The sequence below is a fragment of the Chlamydotis macqueenii genome, chromosome 1, assembly GCF_036417535.1.
Source record: "Chlamydotis macqueenii isolate bChlMac1 chromosome 1, bChlMac1.mat, whole genome shotgun sequence".
Taxonomy (NCBI): Eukaryota; Metazoa; Chordata; class Aves; order Otidiformes; family Otididae; genus Chlamydotis; species Chlamydotis macqueenii.
Window position 1 is genome coordinate 39317499 of NC_141556.1, and position 24003 is coordinate 39341501.

The window sequence follows — 24003 nt, forward strand, 5'->3', positions numbered from 1 at the left end:
GTGGGAGACGTATGTCTTTCTGGGTAGGCAGTCAGAGGTCAGATGGGATATCCTGGAGCACCTCAAATGGCAAAAAGCACCTATGATGCTGAAATAAGCCCTTCCTTCGGACACCTACATTTAGACACCTAGAAGCTGAAACCCACTCCAGCTTCTGCACATATCCGTACAAAATAAAGGGAGAGAATGTAATCATTAAAATTACCAGTATAGTTGTCTGGAACTGGCATCTTTGTTAACACTCATGGCAGAAGATGAAACAGTAAAGCAGGACTCGCTATCCTACTGGTTGCTCTGGGAAGCTGTTCGTATCATTCAATTTTTCCCTTGTGCAGGTAGCTGAGCTGATTTTGTTCTGTACTCTCGGTGCTGCGGCTCACTGAGACTTTGAAAATTTACCAAAACCAAAGACCTAGGCCACACTGCAGATTTTTCCATTTCTTTTTACAAAATGTGAAATCATATTTATCTTTGAGCTTCTGTCAGTGTGCTATTGGATCATGTACAAGGTCTTGTAATTATGCCCAAGGATCTGACATTGATGCCTTTTTTTTTCTAGGTGGAGCTGAGCAAAAGTGGTCAGCAATGTGTTGCTTTGACTAAAGAAAGAAGATTGAAGTAATTTTTGGTATTTCATGGGTTCACATAGATATTAGCAAAGTCTTTTACTTAGAGAATCCTATAAAATAGCAATTCAGGGAGATTTAAAGAAATGGGTTTGCTTGAATGTTTTTTAGGAAAAAAAGTTTTGATCAACTCGAAGATGGAGTGAAAATATTAATTCTCACTGTTGTAATTTTTGCTGGAGAAATTTATAAAGGATACACATGCAAAAATCGAACCGGTTGTGAACCTACGGATGGATAGTTGCAGTAATTACAAACACTAAAGGTGTGGAAAAATTAAAGCCCAGAGATGTTAACATGATCACAAAAATGGGTAAGAGTTGCTACTTTTTCTGTGCTTCTGACACCTTTTTTTGGTGCTCTTCCACTTTCCCAAGAGGGCCAAGACGATGCACGTGTCTTCCCTTACCATAGTCTGCAGTTGCTACGGCTGCTCCAGTGGTTTGGAGCGTGCTGTTGAGTGTGCACTGCTCTGGTCTCTTCCACCCTCCAGCTCACCCACTGAAGTGTCAGCAATGGGATGTGAACTCAGTAATCTCACATTCTGATATAAAGCAGGCAAACTGAAAATGAGACAAGGGGAAGAGAGAAGCCCACGTGAAAGAGAAGATACAGGGCCAGAAACTAGGGTAGAAATGGAGGAAGGACCGTGGAGGCAACAGTTTGAATGTTAGATGGCACATTAGGCTTTGGCTCATACATAGTATCTGACATTTTGTCTATTTTAGACTGCAAACAGAACAAGAGATAAAGAGATGCTGTATTTGTTATCCTTGTCCAACTTGTTTTATATCTTTGTAGATCCCACTATAGTTCTTAAGTACTTGGCACATAACAGCAAGTAATAAAACCATTCTCCTCCACAAAATCAGCTGCTCTTTTGAATGGGGCTTTGTCTTGATATCCACAGTTCTAGGGTTTTGCAGCTACAATTCCTTCAGGAGATGTCTCTACTATGTATGAGACGGTAGAAAAGAAATGCAATGCAGAGCACTATATTACCAAACAGTTCATGTCACCCTCTGCATCCAGGCTGCTCTACAGGCTGTCTGACAGTCTCTAGATCTCAGTGAGTAACAGCAGGATACAGCTTGGACTTGTGTCCCCTTTCTTGAAGTCATTCTCCACTTAGTGAGTAATATTTGGTCTGCAGTGGTTTTGAAGTTTGTTGGCAATTTTTGAGGTGCCACATAGCATTGCTTCTGTTCTCTAATGGGATATTTTATTGAAACAAACACACTTAGAACAAAAGAAACTTGTAAGAATTGCTTACACAACACAGAAGTGACATCAGTGTTAGCGTGTCAGCATTACCGGTGCTCTAGGTGCTTTCCAGATGTACAAGAGGAGATGGGATTTGTTCTGTAATTGTTACTTGCATGCAACAATTTTTGCTCTTTTCAGTCATCCTGCATTCTACCCTTTCACCTCCACCATGTTTTCCTCCTCCCTGCTTCCATTCCTGCCCTTCTCCTGGATCCTGGGCTTAGAGAAGCTCTGACCCCAACAGCCACCTGGTGAAAAGAAAGCCCTAACACTACAGAGATGATTCCTTTCTCTGCCCGGAATCTCCTCATGAATTTGATGAGAAATGAAGTCTCACCATCTCAAGGGATAGTGATACCTCGTGGTCCTTCTCCATGTTAGCTGCTTCAGCTGGAGGCCAGATTCAACCATAGGTTTTTGTGAGAAGGGCTGTCTGCTGCTAAATTTGAAGTGATCTCTGACTGAACAGAGATGAGATAACATATTTAGACCCATCCTGATTTCCACAGAGTCAGTTAGGTCAGGATTGCAGCAAAAAATGTGCATCCAAACACATCTCAGATGGCTGATTTGAAGTCCAAATCCAAGCTCAAACTTTCCCCAGGCTCAGAAAAATCATGCTTGACATTTGAGTTAGGTCCAGAATAAAAGGTAGTTGCAGTTGTTGGGTTTGGAGCTTGTGCTATGTCGGGGCTGATAAGATGTTTGGGATGCAATTCAGTGAGTTACTCCTTTGCCAAAATATAACTATTTTTATGAGTACTGTGAAAACAAAGGGCAAATTATATCAAAATACGGAGTTAGTCAGAAATAGAAAAACTTACAGCCATTTTAGCTCCAAAGACTTTGCTCAGTTTTTACTGTCTTAGCTAAATATAGACTGAATATATTATTTTAGGCTGATCCACTGCTGCTTTCACTGAAAGTAGACACATGTTCTAGGAAGACTAATTTTATGCATTCAATATTGAAAATTTTGACATGCATATGGATGTCAAGATCAGCACTGTGGGCATTAGATTTTGTTCTTGTAGTACTTATTATTAGTATTTGAAAAATTAATCTCTTTGCACTACTTCAACTCTTCATGAGTTTCTTATATGCCTGGAATTCTTAGTTAGGCATTGAGGATCAGAACGTACTGTTGATTTCTCAGCAGAGTTTCCCAGAGCTCTCAAAAAGGAGATAACTGACACAGTGAGACCTTTTTAAAGTGGATCTACAGGCCTGTCTATGGAGATAATTTAACAAAAAGTAAGGTAAATTCATGAAAGGACTGAGTACAGTAAATAGACGAGAATTGTCTTAGATGATACTCATTGCCCTTGAATTGCTTCTCCTCCAAGGATGATTCAGAAAAGGATTCATGGTGTCTTTGAATAAGCAAGCCGTACTCACCCTATACACAGGATGTCAAATGATTTTGCCTTTTTAACCTCTAAAATATATGGGAGGGCTGGAATGGCATCTTAGGCAGTTTTCCGCTCCCTGATTCTGCAAGTTGTCCTTTCAGACCTCCACTCAGGTCAGTAGTCCTGCTCCTGTGAGTTCTCTAAGTGCAAATTTGCTGTAAAAAATGGTACCCTTCCTTACAATGAATGAGAGGTTAGAAAAGTTAGAAAGAACAAGTATTTGCTTTAAACATTCTGAAAACTTGGCCATGTGTAAAACTATTGGGTCATAAAACATTTTTTTTTTAAATCCTGTAAAGACAAGAATAAATTGTGTGTTCCCCAATAAAAAGCATAACTCTGCAGGTTGTTCTTATTTACCATGAAGAACCGCTTAATAGCGCACAAGAAGAATATCAACAGGATTGTCAGGAAGGATTGACAACAGGACATAAAGGAGAGTGTTATTTAAACCATTCTGCCTTCCCTTTTGGTATGCATGTGGAAACATAACCACACAGGTATATCAACACCTCTATAAATACGTGCACAGACCCATGCATCTCAAAGTGCTATTGCAAGAATTCCAGAGATTTTTTGATTCAGTTCATTGTTTTCAGGATTTTGAGTGTTCTCATATATATTGCATCTAAGGGCAAAGTGACCCTGTGTAAATGTGAATATGTAAGCTATACGTCTGTTCTAATCATGCATTTGGGTTAATCCGAGAAATAATTGTGCATGTGTTTGATTTTCAGATGTTGTCTTCCTCTTGACAGACTGAATTTGGATTTGTATGATAAAATGAATTGGGAGAAGGACTTTATTACATCCATATTTTTTAAAAGCACTAGGAGTTAGTACCCACAATTCTGCTTAAAAGCAAAAAAGGAAATGACACAAGAATAGTGAGCTGAGCTTACACGTAAGCACTTTGATGCAAAGGCTGGGAGTAGAGAAAAGGAGAGATCCTGAAAATACAAAGTGGCTTTAAAACCCCACCAGGTGTGAGAAAGACAGCAGTCATCTCAGCTGTTCTTTTTATGATTCTCTAAACCCTTTTCAAGTATGAAAAATGTTTTTCTGTATGAATGAAATATCATCATTTTTAACATTTGAGTTAGCTTAAAAGAGACATTTTTGTTACCAAAACTTCCAGGATACTTCCTTGAAAGAGTAGCTCACCTTTCTTTGAGCACAGATTTACATAAACAGGTTTTCCCGTCTCGCTGGCTTCTAGCTGCATCCATGTATGAAGGTATTTCTTACTCTGCTTGGCCATTACCTTCTGACCTTGCTTTGTAAGAAAGAGAGAGCTGTTGGTCACCTTCAGGAGCCCATCCTCCTCGTGGCAAGTCCACTTGACTGCCTGGGGACAATCAACGATGATGCTGCGAGATGACGGGGCAGAGCGTGTAGAGATGCTCAGGCACTGGGCAGACTTCACATGCAGGAGCCTGTCATCTGCCATCCATTGCCACTGCTGGTTCAGGTTGGTCATATTGCACTTTTCCATAATGACGCCTCTCTTTTCTGAAAGACACTGCTGTTTCTGGACATGGATAATCAGAAACCCTTCTGGAAGAGGAAAATTCCAGAAAAATACAATAAATGACATATGGTTATTTAACAAAAAGCAAATTTTTGATGCTTTAAAATACATCAGCAAACAAATCTCTCTTTCCACTTTCTGTGTGTTGAACTTTTCATGAATTTCCCATGTGGTGAAGCTATTCTAAAAAAAAAAATAAATGTACAACTCATACGATGCAAGTGCTGATAACGTGAAGAGTGAGAATACAAAAAGCAAACTGTTGTGGCAAAGGTCACTTTGACCTTCATTATATATAAAAATGAAGAAAAAATTAAACTGGATAGAAAATAAATCCAAGAATTATTAACTTGAAATACCAGTTCTAAATACCCCACATCCCACTTCCCCTGCTTGAAAGCATACAGAGATCTACATGAGCTCTCTGTCTTTTTTTCAGTTTTATGACACAGTCATTTCACAAGAAAATTTTCTGCCTGGAAATGGTTTTAGTAAAAGTCATAGTGTTTCTGAAGAAAACATCTAAGAGGACATTCTCAAATCTGTGTGCGTCTCAGTGCCTCTGCCGTTAAAAGAATGGAGACTCTTTACTGATAGGAAGTACATCTACCTTACTGGACTTACTCCAATGCCTCTAGCTATTCGTTTTGCAACCATCCTAATTCATGTTAGAGCAGCTCTTTGTGCCACCACACTTAAAGTTCAACACCAAACATTTAAATGAACAGAACCACAACTCATTCATTAAAAAAACCCCCGAAGCTACCAATGCAAAATCTGTACTTGTGACAAAACACGGAACTGGGTATTTCAAATGCAGCCTCTCTGCCACATTTTGTTTACATTTTTCTTTTTTTAATCTCAGTTAAACATTTCCAGCCTCATTAGTTACAAAGGGCTAAACCCAATGTGCCCTTCCCTTAGCTGGGGTTTGTCATCCTCCTATTTTTACAGACCTGGGTATTTTCTAACTAACCACCACAGAAAGCTCCTGGCTCTGGAAGTTTCACAAGTAGGAATAAAAAATAGGAATCTCTCCTTTGAAGAGCTTGTCCCAAAGCTCAGCTCCTGAATTATCTAGCAGGAGATCTTCTTAAAAAAAAAGAAGAGATATCTTCAGCATAGAAGGAGACAGTTTATTTTCCTTTGGAAAGAAATCTAAACAGAACGGACTACGTTGGCCCTGCCCCCCGTTCCTCTTGTATGAACCCAAGCAAAGAAGTGACTCGGTTTTCGTAAGTCACAAGATGCCCCGGAGGGCTCTGCTCGACGGCAGAAAGAGCAATACGGCAGAAGGGAAGCGAGAAGAGACACTTACCTGAGATTGTCAAGGCAAGACAGGTAGAAACCAGGGCGTGAAATAGAGAATCCATTTTCTCTCTAGCAACTCCCCATGCTTCTCTTAAAAAAACCACCTCAGATAAGTGAAGCGAAGGCTAGGAAGGAAATGTGCCTTCACAGGGGGAAAAAGTCAGTGACGAGCACTTCCTTCTATTCAATTGTTTTGAGGAGTTTTACACCACTTTGTCCTTTCATATGATTCTTCAGAGTTTACTGGTTGCTTTATTTTGGAAGAATACAAGTAAAAGAGAAAGAGGTTTTCAAACACCTGGGAAACTAAAAGAGATGATGTTGAATTTCTTTAGACTAAGAGTCTAAGGAAAAGGGATTACACTTTTGTGTAATTCGTTGCCTGTGAAATATTACAAGTCTGCAGGTGATGTGGATGGTGCTGAATAAATATATATTGTCTTATCCAGAGAACAACTACACATCTTTTGTAACTATACATAATCAAGCTCAATCTCGATATTGATACTTCTAAATCCACAAGTACTAAAAGTGAAGTGGCGAAGGGGAGGAGGAGGGGAAGAGGAGGAGGCAAACCTCTGAGGTCTGCACCGAGTCTTACACAAACTCCCCCCGAGGGATCAAGTGATGCTGGTTTTGCCTTTCCATCAGGTGATCCACCTTGCTCCATGTCAGTGGGAGATTGCCTGTGTCCTCTGGATTGGCTCTCCAGTGCTCTGAAGCCATGGTGGAGGCTAAACAGATTGTACTGGGCTATGCCTGTTTATGGGGGAACAAGAGTGTGTGGTGCATTAACTACTTTAGTAAAAAATAGAGATGTCAGTAAATATTTTATATCAAGTGTAATTTATTAGCAGTATGAAGCAAAGTCAACATCATTGCATTAAAAACTCATTATACCCTGTAAACAGACCTCCCAGTGCTGTAAGTCATAATGCCAACTTTGCATTTCTCCTAAAAACAATCTCTTACTGAACAGTAAAGGAAACAGTCATAGCAGCATTTTCTTTCTTGTATAACCTGTCATGGAACAGTCCATATCACTAAAGGCATCTATCTCGTACTGAAAGAGATAGAGTTGATAAACAATATAAGCAAAAAATCCTGTATTAATAAAAGACAGACAAATATTTAAAATTCTTATCATTTAATATATGCTACAAAGTTTCTTTTAAAAGTAAAATGACTTACACAATTTACAAATACACTGGATTTGGGTCTGTAGCAGAAGCATGTTCTAAGACAATCAACAGTATAGGGTAAAAACATGCACGCTGAATAACAGACATTGTGCTCTGCAACTGCTCTGTAAGACCTACACTAAATACACATTTAATAGTTAGTAGTATGAAGAACATATATTTCCATATAAAATATTAACTGCTTTTGAATATTTTCAAAAACAAGACTTTTTTTTTTAACTATCTCATCTTCTTTTTTTTTTTAATCCATAATTGAACACTTGCAATTTTAGCAGCAAGAATATTATGTGGCCAAGAAACAAGCTCACCACATAATCAGTAATAGCACTTTACAGTACAGTTGACAGTCCATTCACAAGACAGTTTGCAAACGTTAAAGCATTTATACACTTGATAAACATTTCTTCTGTAGAAGTTCCAATGTCCATCCAACTGCAGCAGTAGCACATACATACATTCCATATGGCAGATACCAGTATTACAGAATTAAACCCATCTTTAGATATATACGTTAAATCCATGTGTAGTTTCAGTACAGTACCTTCTTTATAAATCATTTTTGGGAAGCTCACAATACATTCATATATAGTAAGGGTCCAGCAATCTCTATACTTTTGCCAAACCGTCCACGATCCTTTCAGAAGTTGGCCTCAAAGCCGCTCTTCCCACTGCAGTAAACTCCTTGAAGAAGCTGCTGGTAGGTAATGAAAAAATTACCTCAAGTGACTGACATTCGGCTTTATCATCCTTGGCTTCACTCAACAGCTTCTGCAGAAAGTCTGCTTTCATACAGACTCAGTGCATGGTGCACAAATTCATACTGTTCGCTGGTCTGAACCATGCCACCCCTGGAAAGGAAACACAACAGAATGAAATCTTATTTCTCAGGAATGCAACAACCTTCAGACCCTGCCAACCCCATCACCATCAGATAATACAAGGCTGTTTTTTTCAATTTTTTACTTAGTTTGCTTGAGCAAGTGGGAGATCTGCCTAAGCAGAAGTACTTTCTTCATAACTTATGCCATCCAGTACATGCCTAGCATGAACCACCATTCCCAGTTCCATCAGGGTAAAAACTAGAGAGGAAAACATCTGGCATCTACATTGTTAAAATCTACATTTCACATTCAACACATTCATCTGCTCAGTCATTTGGGCAAGGAAGGCCAGATACATGGATGCAACATTACTATTGATGGAGCAAGGGAGCATTCAGAATCTGGCCTTTCATTTTTGTCCTTTACTAAAAATGTAACCTTTGGTGACCCGCAGATCGCCTGTGCAGAGAACAGCTCTTCCTGTCCTCTTTCTAACGCCTACAACGCATCCTGTCTGAACAGCAGCCACCTAAGAAATTTTACTGCAGTGACTCATTTCAGCACCAACAATACAAAAGAGTTTAACTTGACCATAAAAAGGACTAGTTACAGCCAGCTTGGATTAGATGCCTACATTTAATACATTCAGCTGACAACAATCCCTTTTTCAGGTCTAAGTATGAGGATCAAGTCCCTTATCTCCAATGCCAACTGCAGTGTGGTAGAAAGGGGATGATGTCCTACAGGAGGCAGGTGTGATATTTAGTAAGGGTGGTATCATTCAGCTCTGAAATTAAACCGAGCCTCTTTCTAACAGTACTAAGGTGTTCCAAGTCTCACTTCTCATGAAGTGAAGCCTCAAGTTTACTTAATTCCACTTTTTATAATCTAATCTGACAGGGTATTCAAAGCTAACTACTCTGCTTCTAGAAGCAAGCCCCCACTTCATCCTCAGCATACCCTGGAGCAGCTCGTTACCTCTGTGGGGGATGAAAGAGTAAATTGTCTTAGTGGGAAGTAAGATATTAAGATGTGTATTGTATCTGGCTTCAGCTAGATCTTCACTGACGCAATGAAATGTGTGAGGGATTTGGATTCAGAGCAACGTCAAAGCCAGGTATCTTATAGGAGAAGGTCTGACAAACTCCCATGTGATTCCTTCAGACACCCTAGCAGCAAAAGGGTCTACTGATAAACAAAGCTATATGAAAAATGGTAAAATTGCCTCTACAGCTATTGTCCTTTAGTATTAGAGAACATTATCTACAACCATAAGGTCCTTTTATTTTCCTCAGTCCTACTGGGTGAGGAAAGTCATACCATAGTGAAATGGCTATGGCAGGAAAAGCATAATTAAAATGATACCTACTTCTGTAAGCAAGTGACCAGCTGTCTGTGCTTCTCCAGTGAGCTCAGACAACTGTAGAACATCTTTTAGTGAGCTGCATGTCTATCATGATAAGCTATTTCTAGGAATTAAATCACAGGCCCTTAAATGGTCCCATCCGGCGCAAACTGCAGCAGTCTCTTAGGTTTGCCAACAAAGACATCCACAAATTCACAACTCTTGGCTGCCTGCTGCCTTCAGCTGCTCTCCTCTGTGCCTGTCCCCTGCCTGGAGATCCAGCAAGAGTCTAAAGGTGACGGGAGGGCTTTGCTCTGGTCCTCTGTGCTGCCTAGCCTCCTTCCTTCCTCCTCACTTCTGCGTCCTGCCCTGCCCACGCAACGCCTTTCCAGGCAGCTTCCCTCCCTGTCTCCCCCATCAATGTTCCCCCAAGATGTTCTCTAAGGGAGTACGTTTCCCAGGTTAGATCCGCTGTGTGGAAGAGGTGGAGGAAGGGAAACTATCCAGGGAGAAGGACTTGGCAAGCAGGGCAGGTTAAAACAAGTTCGGCTGCATTAGGCTGTTTGTGGGGGTGATCCTTGCTCCTTCCTCTTCCGTGCTGAAGTAGCACACACAATCCCCAAGAAGGCATGCATACGCCTGGCTGGGGCTGAGCCCAGCACTAGCACATTTGCCCTGTGCTAGCAAGCATAACCAAGATGACAGCATCGGTGGACAAGGGACGAGCAACGGATATTATCTACCTAGACTTGTGCAAAGCTTTTGACACTGTCCCACATGACATCCTTCTCTCTAAACTAGAGAGGCATGGATTTGATGGACGGACCACTCGGTGGATAAGGAATTGGCTGGATAGCCGCACTCAGAGAGTGGTGGTCGACGGCTCGATGTCCAAGTGAAGAATGGTCACGAGTGGCGTTCCTCAGGGGTCTGTGTTGGGCCTGGCCCTGTCCAACATCTTTGTTGGCAACATGGACAGTGGGATAGAGCGCACCCTCAGCAAGTTCGCCGATGACACCAAGCTGTGTGGTGCCTTCGACACGCTGGAGGGAAGGGATGCCATCCAGAGGGACCTTGACAGGCTGAAGAGGTGGGCCCGTGCCAACCTCATGAAGTTCAACCAGGCCAAGTGTAAGGTCCTGCACCTGGGTCGTGGCAATCCCAGGCACAAATACAGGCTGGGTGGGGAATGGATTGAGAGCAGCCCCGAGGAGAAGGAGTTGGGAGTGCTGGTGGATGAGAAGCTCAACATGAGCCTGCAATGTGCTCTTGCGGCCCAGAAGGCCAACCGCATCCTAGGCTGCATCAAGAGAAGCGGGGCCAGCAGGTCGAGGGAAGTGATTCTCCCTCTCTACTCTGCCCTGGTGAGACCCCACCTGGAGTACTGTGTCCAGTTCTGGAGCCCCAAACTTAAGGACATGGACCAGTTGGAGAAGGTCCAGAGGAGGACCACAAAGATGATCAGAGGGCTGGAGCACCTGTCCTATGAGGACAGGCTGAGAGAGTTGGGGCTGTTCAGCCTGGAAAAGAGGAGGCTCCAGGGAGACCTGATAGCGGTCTTCCAGTACCACAAGGGGGCCTACAAAAAAGATGGGGGAGAGGCTGTTCAGTAGGGCCTGTTGTGATAGGACGAGGGGTAATGGCTTTAAAATAGAGGGAGGTAGATTTAGATTGGATATTAGGAAAAAAAATTTTCACAATGCGAGTTATAGAACACTGGCTCAGGTTGCCCAGAGAGGTGGTGGATGCCTCATCCATGGAAACGTTCAAGGACAGGCTCTGAGCAACCTGATCTAGTCGAGGATGTCCCTGCTCCTTGCAGGGGGGTTGGACTAGATGACCTTTGAAGGTCCCTTCCAACTCTAACCATTCTATGATTCTAAGATGTTATGATGCTTCTGAACCCTCTGAGGGCAAACCAATGCACATCCCTGTCAGCTTAGGGGCACCTGAGTGCTATACAGTGGCTCAGACAACTTGGCCTTGTCAGAGTTATTATACACAGGATTCATAGAACCACGGCATCACAGAATGGTTTGAGTTGGAAGAGACCTTAAAGATCATCTAGTCCAACCCCCCCTGCCATGGCCAGGGACATCTCCAACCAGATCAGGTTGCTCAGAGCCTCATCCAGCCTGGCCTTGAACGTTTCCAGCGATGAGGCATCCACCACCTCTCTGGGCAACCTGCTGCAGTGCCTCACCACTCTCATTGTAAAAAAATTTCTTCCTTGTATCTCTTCTAAATCTATCCCATTTTAGTTTAAAACCATTATCACTTGTCCTATCACTACAGGCCCTGGTAAAAAGGCTTTCTCTGTCTTTCTTATAAGCCCCCTTCATATATTGAAAGGCTGCAAAAAGGTGTTTCTGGAGTCTTCTCTTCTCCAGGCTGGACAACCCCAACATTCTCAACCTTCCTTCACAGAGGTGCTCCAGCCCTCTGACCATTTCCATGGCCCTCCTCTGGACCCGCTCTTGCAGTTCCATGTCTTTCTTCTACTGGGGACCCCAGAGCTGGATTCAGTACTTTGGTGGGGTTTCACAAGAACAAAGTAGAGGGGGAGAATCACCTCCCTCTGCCTGCTGGCCACAATTATTCTTACGCAGCCCAGGATAGAATTGGCTTTCTGGGCTGCAAGCACACATTGCTGGCTCATCTCCAACTTTTCATCTACTAATATCCCCAAGTCCTTCTCCCCTTTGTTCTTGTGCAAGGCTCACGTTTTATAGCAAGGAATTATCTGTGACCCTAAAACATCAGTTTGTGCAAAAGGCTGCGTGGAAGAGCATTTCAGGAGGAAATCTGCTCAAGGAGGGAGGTTTCCTCTCCCATGTCCCTGAAGGCCAGAAGGGATGCATCCACAGCTATGGCACCTCCGAGTGTGCAGCCTTCGTCCTCTGCCAGCCCACGCTGCCAGCTCCTCTGTGAGCTGCTGGGCTCTCCATTTCTTTGGGACTCTCTGGGGTGGTGCTCGGAAGAAACAGCTCCTGGTATCCTGAGGGCTCTGGGACTGTGACCAGCTCTGCCTAGGGAAGGAAGGGTCTTTTACCCTGCCCTCTGGCTTGCTGCTAGTGCAGCTGGATTTAGTCTGCTCCAGAATGAATGTGATGCAGGGTTTGGGATTTCTTTCTTTTTAACCTGAGGCGATTAGTCAAAACACTTAAACAATGAATTGACGCACATTGGAAACTCTCTTCATCCTGTCTGAGGAGCCAAGAGTGGAGTTATTGGACGTCATTCCAAGAATGTGCCTGTAAGGTTAAGAATGTGCAAAGTTTCTCGATATCACAGTAAGTCTTCAAGATGCCTCACATCAAACATTTCCTGTTTCTGTTGCAAACATAAAAAATGAACCGGGGAAAAAAAAGCAAGCTGAGCAGACCTGTGGGTCTGTCTTTCTATGAATCCATACTGAGCATGGCTGTATCTCCATCCTGGGTCAAGATTTTGAGTGGATGGTCCACTTCCTCATGTTAGCTCAGCATAGATAATTACTGACAGATCTGTTCACCCCTTAACTTACAGTGAACAGCTAAGAAGAAAGTGGCACCTGGACATAACTTATCTAGGAATAGCTCTCTCCTGTCTCATTCCCTGTTGGACCTCTATTTTAAAATGTTTCCAGACAGGCAGTTAATTAATCTGTTTTTCAGCATAACTTTTTGTCATCATCTGTAATTTGCCTGGATGCTTGTTTGATTCTCACCTAGTGTGCTGGGCAATGGGAAGAATACACAGCAAGTCCCTCAAACACAGCTCTTATTTCTTGTCTCCTGTTGCTCAATTCACTTTGGTAGAAATTTGGCCATGGGCCCATGTGACAAAAAGTTCACACACAAGTGGATACCATCAAGTGTTGCATCAGTGGGTTTGTGTTTGGATGTTGCAGCGCTGAGCATGAGCAAGCCTGGCTGGGATCCTAGTGGAGACGAGGTATCAGAGATGAAATATTCACTGTACCTCTTGGACAGGTTTCTGTCTCCCAGATGGTCATCCTTTTCTGCTGAACTCTCTTTTTTTTGTTGCTGTTTTGTGAGGGCAATCTTATGTATAAAGAACAAATTGTAGCTCAGCTACTGGCCAGCATCATGAGAAAGATGGCCTCATCTCTGTTCCTGCTCTGCTCCTGGTTGTACCCCATTGCTAACATTGGCCATGCTGGTAACTGAAGTTAACACAGTTAACTGAAGTAACACAGTTATGGCCAGAGCCAGCTCTTGCAGTGGGATGTTAAGTTCATTTTGCCAATTTCATGCCATGTGTTATGACCCTATCTCACATGCCACCTGCCAATAACCACCATGACAGGACTGGCTCATCACGAGAAAGTGGGAAACTGGTCTCGTGGAGCTTTGTCCGTGTAACAGTGATACTCAGCCACTTTATGAACCCCTGATCTGGTTGGCCTGTCAGTGTCTACTGTAGCCTTACAGGCTGCTAAGCTCTGCCTTAGCAATCCTTGCTATAAACTGACTGCCAGGTGAGTGAGATCCATTCTGCAATATGGCCAATCGGAAAAAAAATGAAAGAAAAAGAGTTTTTGGTTACTGAGTTTTGCTCAGAAAAATGTCTTTAAACATTAAAACCTAGATATACTTTTTTTTTGTCTCAAGCAATGCCTGAGAATATGAAGCTGAGGTGCCTTAAGTAAGATCTCTAGAGTCTATTTATACAATCTGAAACTCAAAAAAAATACAGAAATGTGCAAATCACAAGACTCGATTTTTATAACAAGCTTTGTGTCACTGAGAATGCTGTTATGAATGTTTATATTTGGGTCAGATTTCCATTCTCTTTCCAAGTTTATCTAGGATACTAATACGTATAAGAAAGTTCATTAATCAGATATACTCAATGAAATTGTGTTGTCAGTTATAATGCTGAAAATGTTGATTATTTTTTCATTGTCTGAAATAACGACATTAGAAATGATGTAGCTGAGACCAGAGTTTGCTTCCACTTCTCTACAGTGAAGTGTAAAAGCAATAAGAAAAAGGTTATCTTACAATAGAAATACTAAAATGGAGGAGAACACTACAAATCTGTTTCAATAAGATGAACAGATAATCAGAACGGAGTGTTGGATATTTGGAGCTGATAATTTAAAACAGAGTAAGCATTTTTCCCTCAGCTTTTCCTTTTTTTTTTTTTTTTTGTTGCTGAGATTTTTAGGTCATGATGTCCCTTTGGAGAATTTTACACTCCAAGTGGCTCATGTTGCCCTGTAAGTATCACATTACAACCTCTAGTATGATGAAGGCACATGGGAGGGCAACACAGAGGAGATGATCCATAAACACAGTCTGCTATATGGATTCTGGTCCTTCTGCAATTCATGATTCCAGCACCTTTCAGAGCTCTTCAGAACACAAAAATCCAACCCTTTGACCTAAGCTCTTTTTTTAGCATTTGCACCCTTAGGGGTTGTTTCTGTTTAAAGAATAAATGCATGTCAGAAGCAGTTAAGATACTTGCAAGGAGATTATATGACCTGGTACCTACAGCAGAAGAGGAACGAGACTTCTCTATTCTTGGTGCAACCTTGTTTATTTACTTTATACAAAATCTCATTTCGCTGAGCAGAATAAGAAAGAAAAGTACAACCAAACCAACAGCTTCCATTGTACACAATACCCACATCCTCCTTTCCAACACAAATCTCTCTTCAGCTATGGTTTCACAAAACAAAGTACTCTGCAACAATGCTGGCTTACAATGTTTTTGCTCCCAAGCTGTGAATTCAATCAGGGAATTGATCTGACTTAAGAAAATTCCGTAACAAATGCCTTGCTGTTTTCTTAAGCTGGACAGTTTGCCAAGCCAATTCAAAAGGACCCCAGCACAGCTGAGGGAATAGCAACAGCACCAGATTTGGCGCTCTCTGCTGCATAGCATGAGCCTGGATGTCCCTGTCAGTCCAGGCTCAAAGACAATCCCTTGCCTCCAGATCACCCTGTGTCTCTTGTGTCCTAGTGGGATGCCACAGACAGCAGAAAGCTCCAGGAGAGGAAAAGAGGAGTGCCAAGTGCCCAGTAGCCACAGGGTTACCATCTCAGGAGAATTTAATTCAGTGGAGTCTCATTCAGTTTCACCCAGAAAACAATATTCCTTACTCGAGATCTAAACACAAATGTTACTTTGAATAGTCAGTTAATGCTGTCGCAAGAGTCAGCAAATGTGATGGCAGCCACTTCATGTAAAGCAACGTTCAACTGTGAAAAAGTTTTCAGAATCATTACTGAAACATGACTGATCATTACTGAACCATTTCAGAATCACTGACTGATTTATGGTTTTTCTAGAACTCACCTATCCACTCGCAGCTGGCAGACAATGCTCAGTGCATCTACAACTCCTTCTTCTTTCAACTGCTGACAACCAATGGCCGTGGCAATAAAACATCCAGTTCTTCCTATGCCAGCGCTGAAAAGAAGGCAAATCTTAATAGGTGAATACAGTTTACAGATCAAAAGAGTTAAGTGGAAAACACAAAAATTATGAAACATGAAATTGCTAGAACCAACATGGTTCTAGCATGGTTCCTGGGTGCATGACTAGCAAGGGTAACTTCTCAGCTCACTTTCTTAGAGAAAAATGAAAGGGTGCACTGTTCCAGCAGTCCAGTTGTGGGCAATTTGTGAGGCTTACATGTTTCCAGCTTGGACACAAATGTTTGGTAAGAAAAACAATCTCCATTAGCGCTACAAAGTCCAAATAGTCTCTGGCAGTGTCCAAGCAAATGATGGATATATGCACTGAGCTGGGGGGAAAGCCCACCTAAAGACAAAAGTCAATGGGGCTTTATGTTTGAAGCCGTCAAAGTGTACAGGGGTTCTGCTAACTATACCTTTAACCATGAAGGTAAAAAGGACCCAGAACCATGCTGATGAAGTTAACTCCTTCTCCTGTGATTCTGCAGGAGGGAGAAGGACTTGGTAGTGTAACTCTCCAGGTGTTCTTGATGCCTGCTTGGAAACAGCCATTGTGGCATTATTTTCACTCCCTGGGCCTCCAACAGTTTTTAGAATCTGTGCCTGACTGTTTCCTGCTTAAGTAATGTGAAATTCAGTGCAGCTCATCCCTGTCTTGCTGCATAGCAGGAAAATGTGATGAAAATAGCTAAAACCTGGAGTCAGTGGTCCAGATCTCCATGCCTGGCTTTATATTAAATACTTAACCATTTGGTGCCTTGCCTTACTCTCTGGGTATGAATAGTACCTGCCTCATTAGAGCACTGCACTGCAAGAGTTATTTAAATTAATGCCAGGAAGAATATGTGGAGTGTCTCAGATGGAAGCTTGATATATCTGGGCGCAAAGTGTTACCAGGAGTATGTCCATTTGCTGCAGCTGAAACAAATCACAATCTACTCACCACAGAATGAAAGATAGCAGTGCTTTAGAGACTCAAGAGCCCTCTCATCTGGAAGTGAAAATTTCCAAGAGGACCGAGCGATATTAAATGTATCAGGATGTCTAAGCCAACCATGAGGGGATAATGAGATGTAAAACTGGCAGCATAAGAAAGGATCGAGTGAGCCGAAGATCCTGAGTTGACAGCCTGTGTCTTTGGACATCAATATCTATGGGATAAATGTATCCAAATGGAGAAGGACATACTTTATAAAGAGGGATTTGGAGAAAGCAATCAAATGCGTACCCCCATTCTCTTCCTCAAATAGTTTGAAACCCTTGAAAGCAAAGCTAACAAGTTTAAACAACTCAGATGTAAGTGCAGTTGGCTAAAATGAAGGGTTCTTTTCTTCCCTTTTTTTTTTGGGTGGATTAAGTGTACTTGGACAGGTTCTTAATATGTATGAAACAAAGACCAGAGTTTTCTAACACATTTTTTTCCTCAGCTCAGGCGTGCTGGTCCTGTCTTATTAGATAGCTTTATTTCAGACAGTGCAAGATAAAAAACGACATTGTTTTTCACTTGCCTGGCATTTCTTTCCTGCTATATCTGGAAAATAAGTAGAGCTACTTACTTTGAAGTATTTTCAAGCATCCAAACATGTTATATATACACATTTCTGTTATACATATTTCTATTTTTCCCTTCTTTTTTAGGACTTTAAGGTGTAGCAGCTCATTCATAATGACTGGGGTCTGTTAATTGGGAGTGTGGAATATTGGACTGTTATGATTTCAGGATTAAGAGATGCAGGCAGTATGCTTTTTATAAAGTATGCTCATGCACTAGCTGATGAGAAAAGAAAAGCAAAAATTTCCAGCAATAACTGTAACAGTGTCAAGTTTCTGAGCATGAAAATTTTATCCCTTATTCTCATTTAAGAAACTCTTACAAGTCCTCCAATATGCCAAATTGCTGGTTCTTCTGGGAAGTAGAAAATGGCATTGTGGTCCAGATTCTCAAGCAACTCGGCTTTCACTGACTAAATGGGGCTAAATTAGTTTTAAATTTGCAGAATAGAATTCTGTGTTCTAATTATTCCTTATTGGTTCAATGTAAAAAAAAAATCCCTTTATATTTTAAATCTTTCAATTAAAACTTGTATTTGATCCCAAACCACCTAGTTGCCAAACTTATTTTGAAGTACTAACTACACATCCAAAGGCCAGACTAAGGAGATATTTTCCATATTTACCACATGCTTTCAATGAGTGATATGAGAGAGGAAACACACTCCTTTCCACTATATTCCTTTCCATTCCTTTCCACTATAAAGATTGATAAGAATTTAAAACTCTCTTCCTTTGGAAACCTGTGTCCTTGATGTGTGTATAATCAAATCTGCAGATTTGAAGGACCAAAACAAATGTTTACTCCTTTTCATATTCTTTTCAGAATAGGAACTACTTTGCTAAAATAAGTCAAGTTGTTCTTATATCCTGAATGGGCTCGTCTCTGCAGTATGTAAGACAGCACCCTATGCTTATAGGCTACAAGAAGACATATACAAAAAAATTAATTACTTTTTTTCCACTTTTGTCATATCAAGAAATTATTAAAGCATTTCTGCTTCAGATTAAGGATCTTTGTTTGAGTGTGCACTGTAATGCTCCTCTGGAAATAACTGAGAAGTGTGCATTTGTATCTGAGGCCCATGTTTAAAAGTGTGTACAGGCTCTCTAGGACCTCAGTGACCTTAACTGCAACTCAGATTAAAAGGAAGAAACTATCCGACTAGAAAATGAAGTGTGAGTGAGTTTACCCATTTTGTAGACCATAGTGTAGTGCGCGTATTGATAGCTTAGTTATCACAGAAGAACTTAATCGCAATTTAGAGGATACTTGGGTCTTTAATAATGAATAAATTATAGTTCATGCTTACAGAACTTGCTGTCATACCACTCGTCTCTGAAAGACATCCAGGTCTTCTGAAGACCTTCATTACTGAAGATCCTTACTGGAAAAACAGGATTCTCAATATCCATTCACAGATTTGTGGATTATATAGGGAAACTACAATTCCTGACAAAACCAGCTGTATAAAATTTGGGAAAGTTCCTTATTCATCACATTCAGGTTTTGCAAAATTATGGGTGGTTCAAATCTGGCTTCCATTTCTCTAAATCTCCTAAATATGGAGTTGAAAAGAAGTGGTTCAAGATTAAAAGTTCGGGTTTCGATGTACTTCTAGGGAAAAAAAAAAAGCACTATCCCCAGTGGAAGAGATGTATCATCACAGTTATGAGACAAAGCAAGTAAGGAAACATTGATTTTATTTTTTTTTTCCATTTTGCTTCACCTACTTCTTTCCACCATTATAATGAATCCAGTACTACTTCCTACTACTTAAATTGCAACACGTGACAATGAATCAATATAAAGCAACAAAATGGAATTTAATTAGAATTATTAGAAGGACATTCTCTGGGTCATTATAATTTGTTTGAATAACACCATGCTCTTGAGTACTGAATAACACTTTGCTCTTGAGTATCAAACCAACTGCCTTTGTGAAAACGTTCACAGATTTGTACCTGATACCTGCTGTTCCAAATTGACTTGATTTAAAACATTTTAGCCAACCAGTCACGGGACATTGCATCTGACTCAGGTATGCAATTATATAAAAAGACTAAAAAGAAAGCAGATTATGAATGAGAAACAGAAGATGTTTCTTATTTTCCCAGAAAACATTTTCCCATTTTTCCAGCTGCTCTTTTAAAAACAGAGTTCATTAGCAGAAATGGAGAACTGTTCAGAAACTATTTGCTAGCAACAAGGGAATTCTCTCAAATCCTCAAATATGACTGAAAAAGTCAATTACCATGAAGAGGATCTAGGGAATTTTCCCCCAGTATGTTCTTTGTTTAGGAGAAGAACTGTTTGATGTGATTTGCTGTGGCCTTGCTTTGGGCAGTCATTTAAGAGAAGGATTACAAATTACCTGCAGTGCACAACGACAGGCCCTCTGCCAGGTGATTCCACCCTGTCCTCTTCTACATCCAGCATGAGCTGCAGCAGAGGCTGAGCACTGTCGGGGGTCTTGTGGTCCGGCCAGGATGTATACCAGTAGTGTTTCACGCTCCGGGACTGACTCCCTTGCTGAAAAGAACACGAAGATTTTATATGCACACTTGTGGTGAACAGTTCTTTTTATTTCATTCAATGTTACAGTAAAAAGACAGTAAAAATGTTAAAGGAGATTTAACTTTTTTTTTTTACTAGACTCAGAGGATGCAATTGCAGGGAACAGGCATGCTTCCAGGGACACAGTTGTAAGAAGGGTTTGTGCACCTGAAAACTTAGCTGTTTTTCCAGCTATAGAAGTTCCACTCTATCCATCTGACTACGGACCTGCTGACTGTGTTGTCAATTGGGAATTGTCAGAGGACTGTGATACATCAGCGATAAGTTCTACAGAGATTAGCTTGATCTGAGCTTCTGAATTTCTAAATTATTATATATTTCTGCTACCTTTTAAGGACATTATCATAAGGGCCTGATACTAAAATTACAAGAGTATTTAAGTTAAAGGTGCAGAAGAACTGCCCTTCTAGAAGAATCAAACACCCCAGTTTGCCCAGTTCTCTTCAACGGAGGCTGCTACTTCTTACTTCAACAAGCAAAGAGGGTAAATGTGGGCTAGAGTAATTTATCTTGGCTGATATGACTTCTCACTGCCTGAGCTGAAACACCAAACAAATTTTCCCAATTCATTATTTACTGTAATGCTCTGTCAGGAGCAGCAGATGATGCAATCCAATAGCATGTAAATGTAGTATAGGGAGTAACTTACAAGAGGAGCATCTGCCTGTGTGTTTTGCACAGTTAATACTTAGTCAGAACCATGAAAGCATGGAGCTTTCCTTATATACTCATATTTTTAGCTTCCCAAATGGGCTATAGATGCAGTCAGCACACAACATGAGCAGCATATCTTTTTCTGCATGATTCTATGCTAGTTCTTGTATTAACTAAGATCCCTTTACATCACCTTGGCAATGCTAAAAAGGCCTCAAAGCAAATGTAATTCAAGAGAGTGAAATTTGCACTCTTTTTGAAGCCCTTTTTATTGCCAGACTGACACAAAGCAGCAAGTGTAAGTAAGTGTTCCACCGCTTTGGTCTCAATTATACCTTGCAGCTGCGAGCTTCGTAGCTCAGTTACTCCTCCTGCAAAAAAATTATCCTTTAAAAAAACCACTTTAACTTCATTTAATGTTAAAAAACAAAGCATTAGGAAAAATACTTTCAGATGCAGACTGTTACCTTTATTGTAAGCTGACGGACAGTATAGTTCTCGCATTCTTGCACACTGTTAACAAGGACTTCAACCTTCCCATAGATTCCTCTTTTCTCTGGCCAATAGAGCACGCATTTCTGGAAAGTAAACATCCGTATCGTTAACAAACTGGATCCTGGAGCAATATTCATATCTAACTTTTACATAGAATTCATTTGTCTGGAAAGTCCAGATGAATTCAACTGAGGTGTTAATTCATGTCAGAAGCATTCCTAAATAAGATACTGCAGGATTCTGAACGAATGACTTAGGCCTGATCTTCAGGATCCAAGTTTTTCAAACATGGATCTCTATCACTGAACACTTTAAACAGCTGGTTTTATTCTTAAAAGCTCAATGAAGTTCAGTTAAAGAAATTATTTTCCACGTTTAAAATTAAAGGTTCTTTTTTTTTCCTAGAACGTTCTTTAATTCATAGAACTAAATTTATAAAGTTTACTGTTTCCAAATGGGATTTCCTTCTGAGCAAGACATTCAGAATTTGTCTTTCCAGACAAGACAAGACTTTTTATTCTCTTTACTCTCTTGAGCCCTGATACAACAAAGCATGTAAATGTGCCCTTAGATCTTACTGAATTCCACGGGACTTACAGTGCATGTTAAAGCATTTTGCAGAATCTGAGTTGTCTACTATATAACTTCCTGGAAATGAATGTTAAAAAATCTTCAGTCTTGCTACAGCTACATAAAATTATATACAGAATTCTTAATGAATCAGTAGTGTTATACTATTTCAGAAATGCATCTGACAAGCATCTACTAAAAAGGAGATGAAGAAATAGTATTTACAACATGAACCATTTTATTTTTCCCCCACAATAGTTTGCTTGTCTTCAAGTCAACTGCAACTTTATATTAATTTCCATTAAAGTATCCCTATAGTCTACCTGAAAGCAAACATCCCTGTTGTATAAATACTTCTCTAAAAATAGACGCTTATTACCTTAAACGTGTAAGGTGTTTGAAAGCCACATTTTCTGAAATAATGCTAGCCAATTTGACTTGTTCATTGAATAAAAAAACCACTCCCAACATTTAAATAAAATCTACTTTTTAATATCCAATACACAGGTAAAAACAAACACTGAGAGAACAGACAATTCTACAATAAGAGAAGAACTTGTTTGTATTTCCTCAGAAACTGTTGCTGAAGAAACTGGTATATATTTAGACAGTAGCCTACATTACACAGCAAAATGAAACAATCCCTTTAATATAATTAATTGCCATAAAGCATGACTCCCAGTAAATTCTGCTAAAAATGACCCAAAAAAAAAAAAAATATCAGTGAAATGCAAGGCTTTGCCACCAGGTGTGATCTTTAAGTTGCTCCTCTACTTGATAACCCAATAGCTAACTGAAGCAAATCATCTCTGTTGTATAAATACTTTTCTAAAAATAGATGCTCATTACCTTAATAGTGCAAGGTGTGTGAAAGCCACATTTTCTGAAATAATGCTGGCCAGTTTGACTGGTTTCATTCAAATCCTGTCTTTTGCAGAATTACTGGAACATCCTAAATTTGCTGTCTCCCCGAAGACATCAAGAATGGCAATAAAATACTCAGAAATTTGTACGAAAAAAAAGTGTTCACAAGTTTCACAGTCCCCTCATGTGACACATACAGCTACTATCATCCGCCAGATCTGCAATTCATGCTCCTCCCTGGGAGTGTAGTTTTCTGTTCTAATATGGGAAAAAGAAAAGTCTAAACACACAATTGTACCCTGACAATCGACAATACTTGAGTCAACCCCTGAGACTTCTTGATAAATGCAGCATGCAACGCTCACTACAAAGCCTTCAGGCACTCCAGAACAGTGTTTTTCTTGACTCTTTCCCAGAATTGGAATTGGCAACTTGCGCTGGGTGGACAATGAAATGGGGCTGTTCATTAAAATAACTTTCATTTAACAGTCTGTCTACATTTAGTGAGATACAATGGATTATTTTTAACACAGTCCCCGTGCATCTTTTTAAAATATCATTTGTTACTGCTTTAAAAAAATAGCCTTGACAATAGAGCTGGGATCAGCTGGTTCAGGCACTTCTAAGAAGACAGATATTTGGGGGAATTAGGATGTTTTTGAAAGTTAATTGTAATAAAGGGATAAAGATGAATATGGGAGAGATAAACATAACAGACATATAAAAAATAATATAGAAAATCCCAGAAGCATTGGCAAAAAAGAGTAAATTGCCTCAAGCTATTGCTTGAACCTTAGAGGAAATTCCACTGGTTTTATGTAGGTATATTTAAAACCTGTTTAAAAGGTAAACATAATGGTTAAGAAGGCTGCTCTCTAGCCTCATGTCTGTAATCAGTAAAAACTTATTGCCTACAGAATATATCAGAAAAAAAGGAAGAATTCACTTGCTCTTATCATCACATAGTCCTCCACCTGCACTCTTTGCGCTGGTTCTGATTCTGTTCTTTGCTGTTCTTTCTTTTAGTATATTCCTCTATTAGAGCACTTTCTAAATAGGTCACATATTTTGTGAGCTTGGCAATCCTCTATGTAGCCAGCAAACATATAACAGCTATGAGCAGGATTTTTTAAAAGATGCTTAAGCTCAAAAAAAAAAAAAAAAAAAAAAAGGAATCCCAACCAACTTGCATGCCAGCCAAAAGCCTGGGAATCTTCTTACTTTCATGTGGAAAATCTCATCTTCCTGCCATCTTTCAAATTCCCTCCTCGGGTTCATTTCCATTGGTTTGCTTTTTGCTAATAAATGATTACTTGTTTCTGATCTGGTGCCTGACCTTTTTT

The 24003-nt window shown here is 40.4% G+C and overlaps 2 protein-coding genes across 3 annotated transcripts in view; both read right to left on the reverse strand.

Moving 5' to 3' along the window:
* The window catches only part of PTPRB (protein tyrosine phosphatase receptor type B), a 65442-nt gene extending 59234 nt beyond the window's left edge, over positions 1-6208 (reverse strand). For both annotated transcript variants that reach the window (XM_086749289.1, XM_086749281.1), the window contains exons 1-2: positions 6154-6208; positions 4469-4861 (exon numbers count right to left, since the gene is read on the reverse strand). In XM_086749289.1, the coding sequence (XP_086605415.1) occupies positions 4469-4861; positions 6154-6208 (448 nt within the window). The remainder of the gene's footprint in view (positions 1-4468; positions 4862-6153) is intronic.
* Positions 6209-6973: 765 nt separating this feature from the next.
* PTPRR (protein tyrosine phosphatase receptor type R) overlaps positions 6974-24003 on the reverse strand; it is a 152527-nt gene continuing 135497 nt past the window's right edge. Inside the window, exons 11-14 of the mRNA XM_086740037.1 lie at positions 21199-21309; positions 19875-20032; positions 15827-15940; positions 6974-8196 (exon numbers count right to left, since the gene is read on the reverse strand). Coding sequence (XP_086596163.1) covers positions 8103-8196; positions 15827-15940; positions 19875-20032; positions 21199-21309 — 477 coding nt within the window. The 3' untranslated portion in view covers positions 6974-8102. The remainder of the gene's footprint in view (positions 8197-15826; positions 15941-19874; positions 20033-21198; positions 21310-24003) is intronic.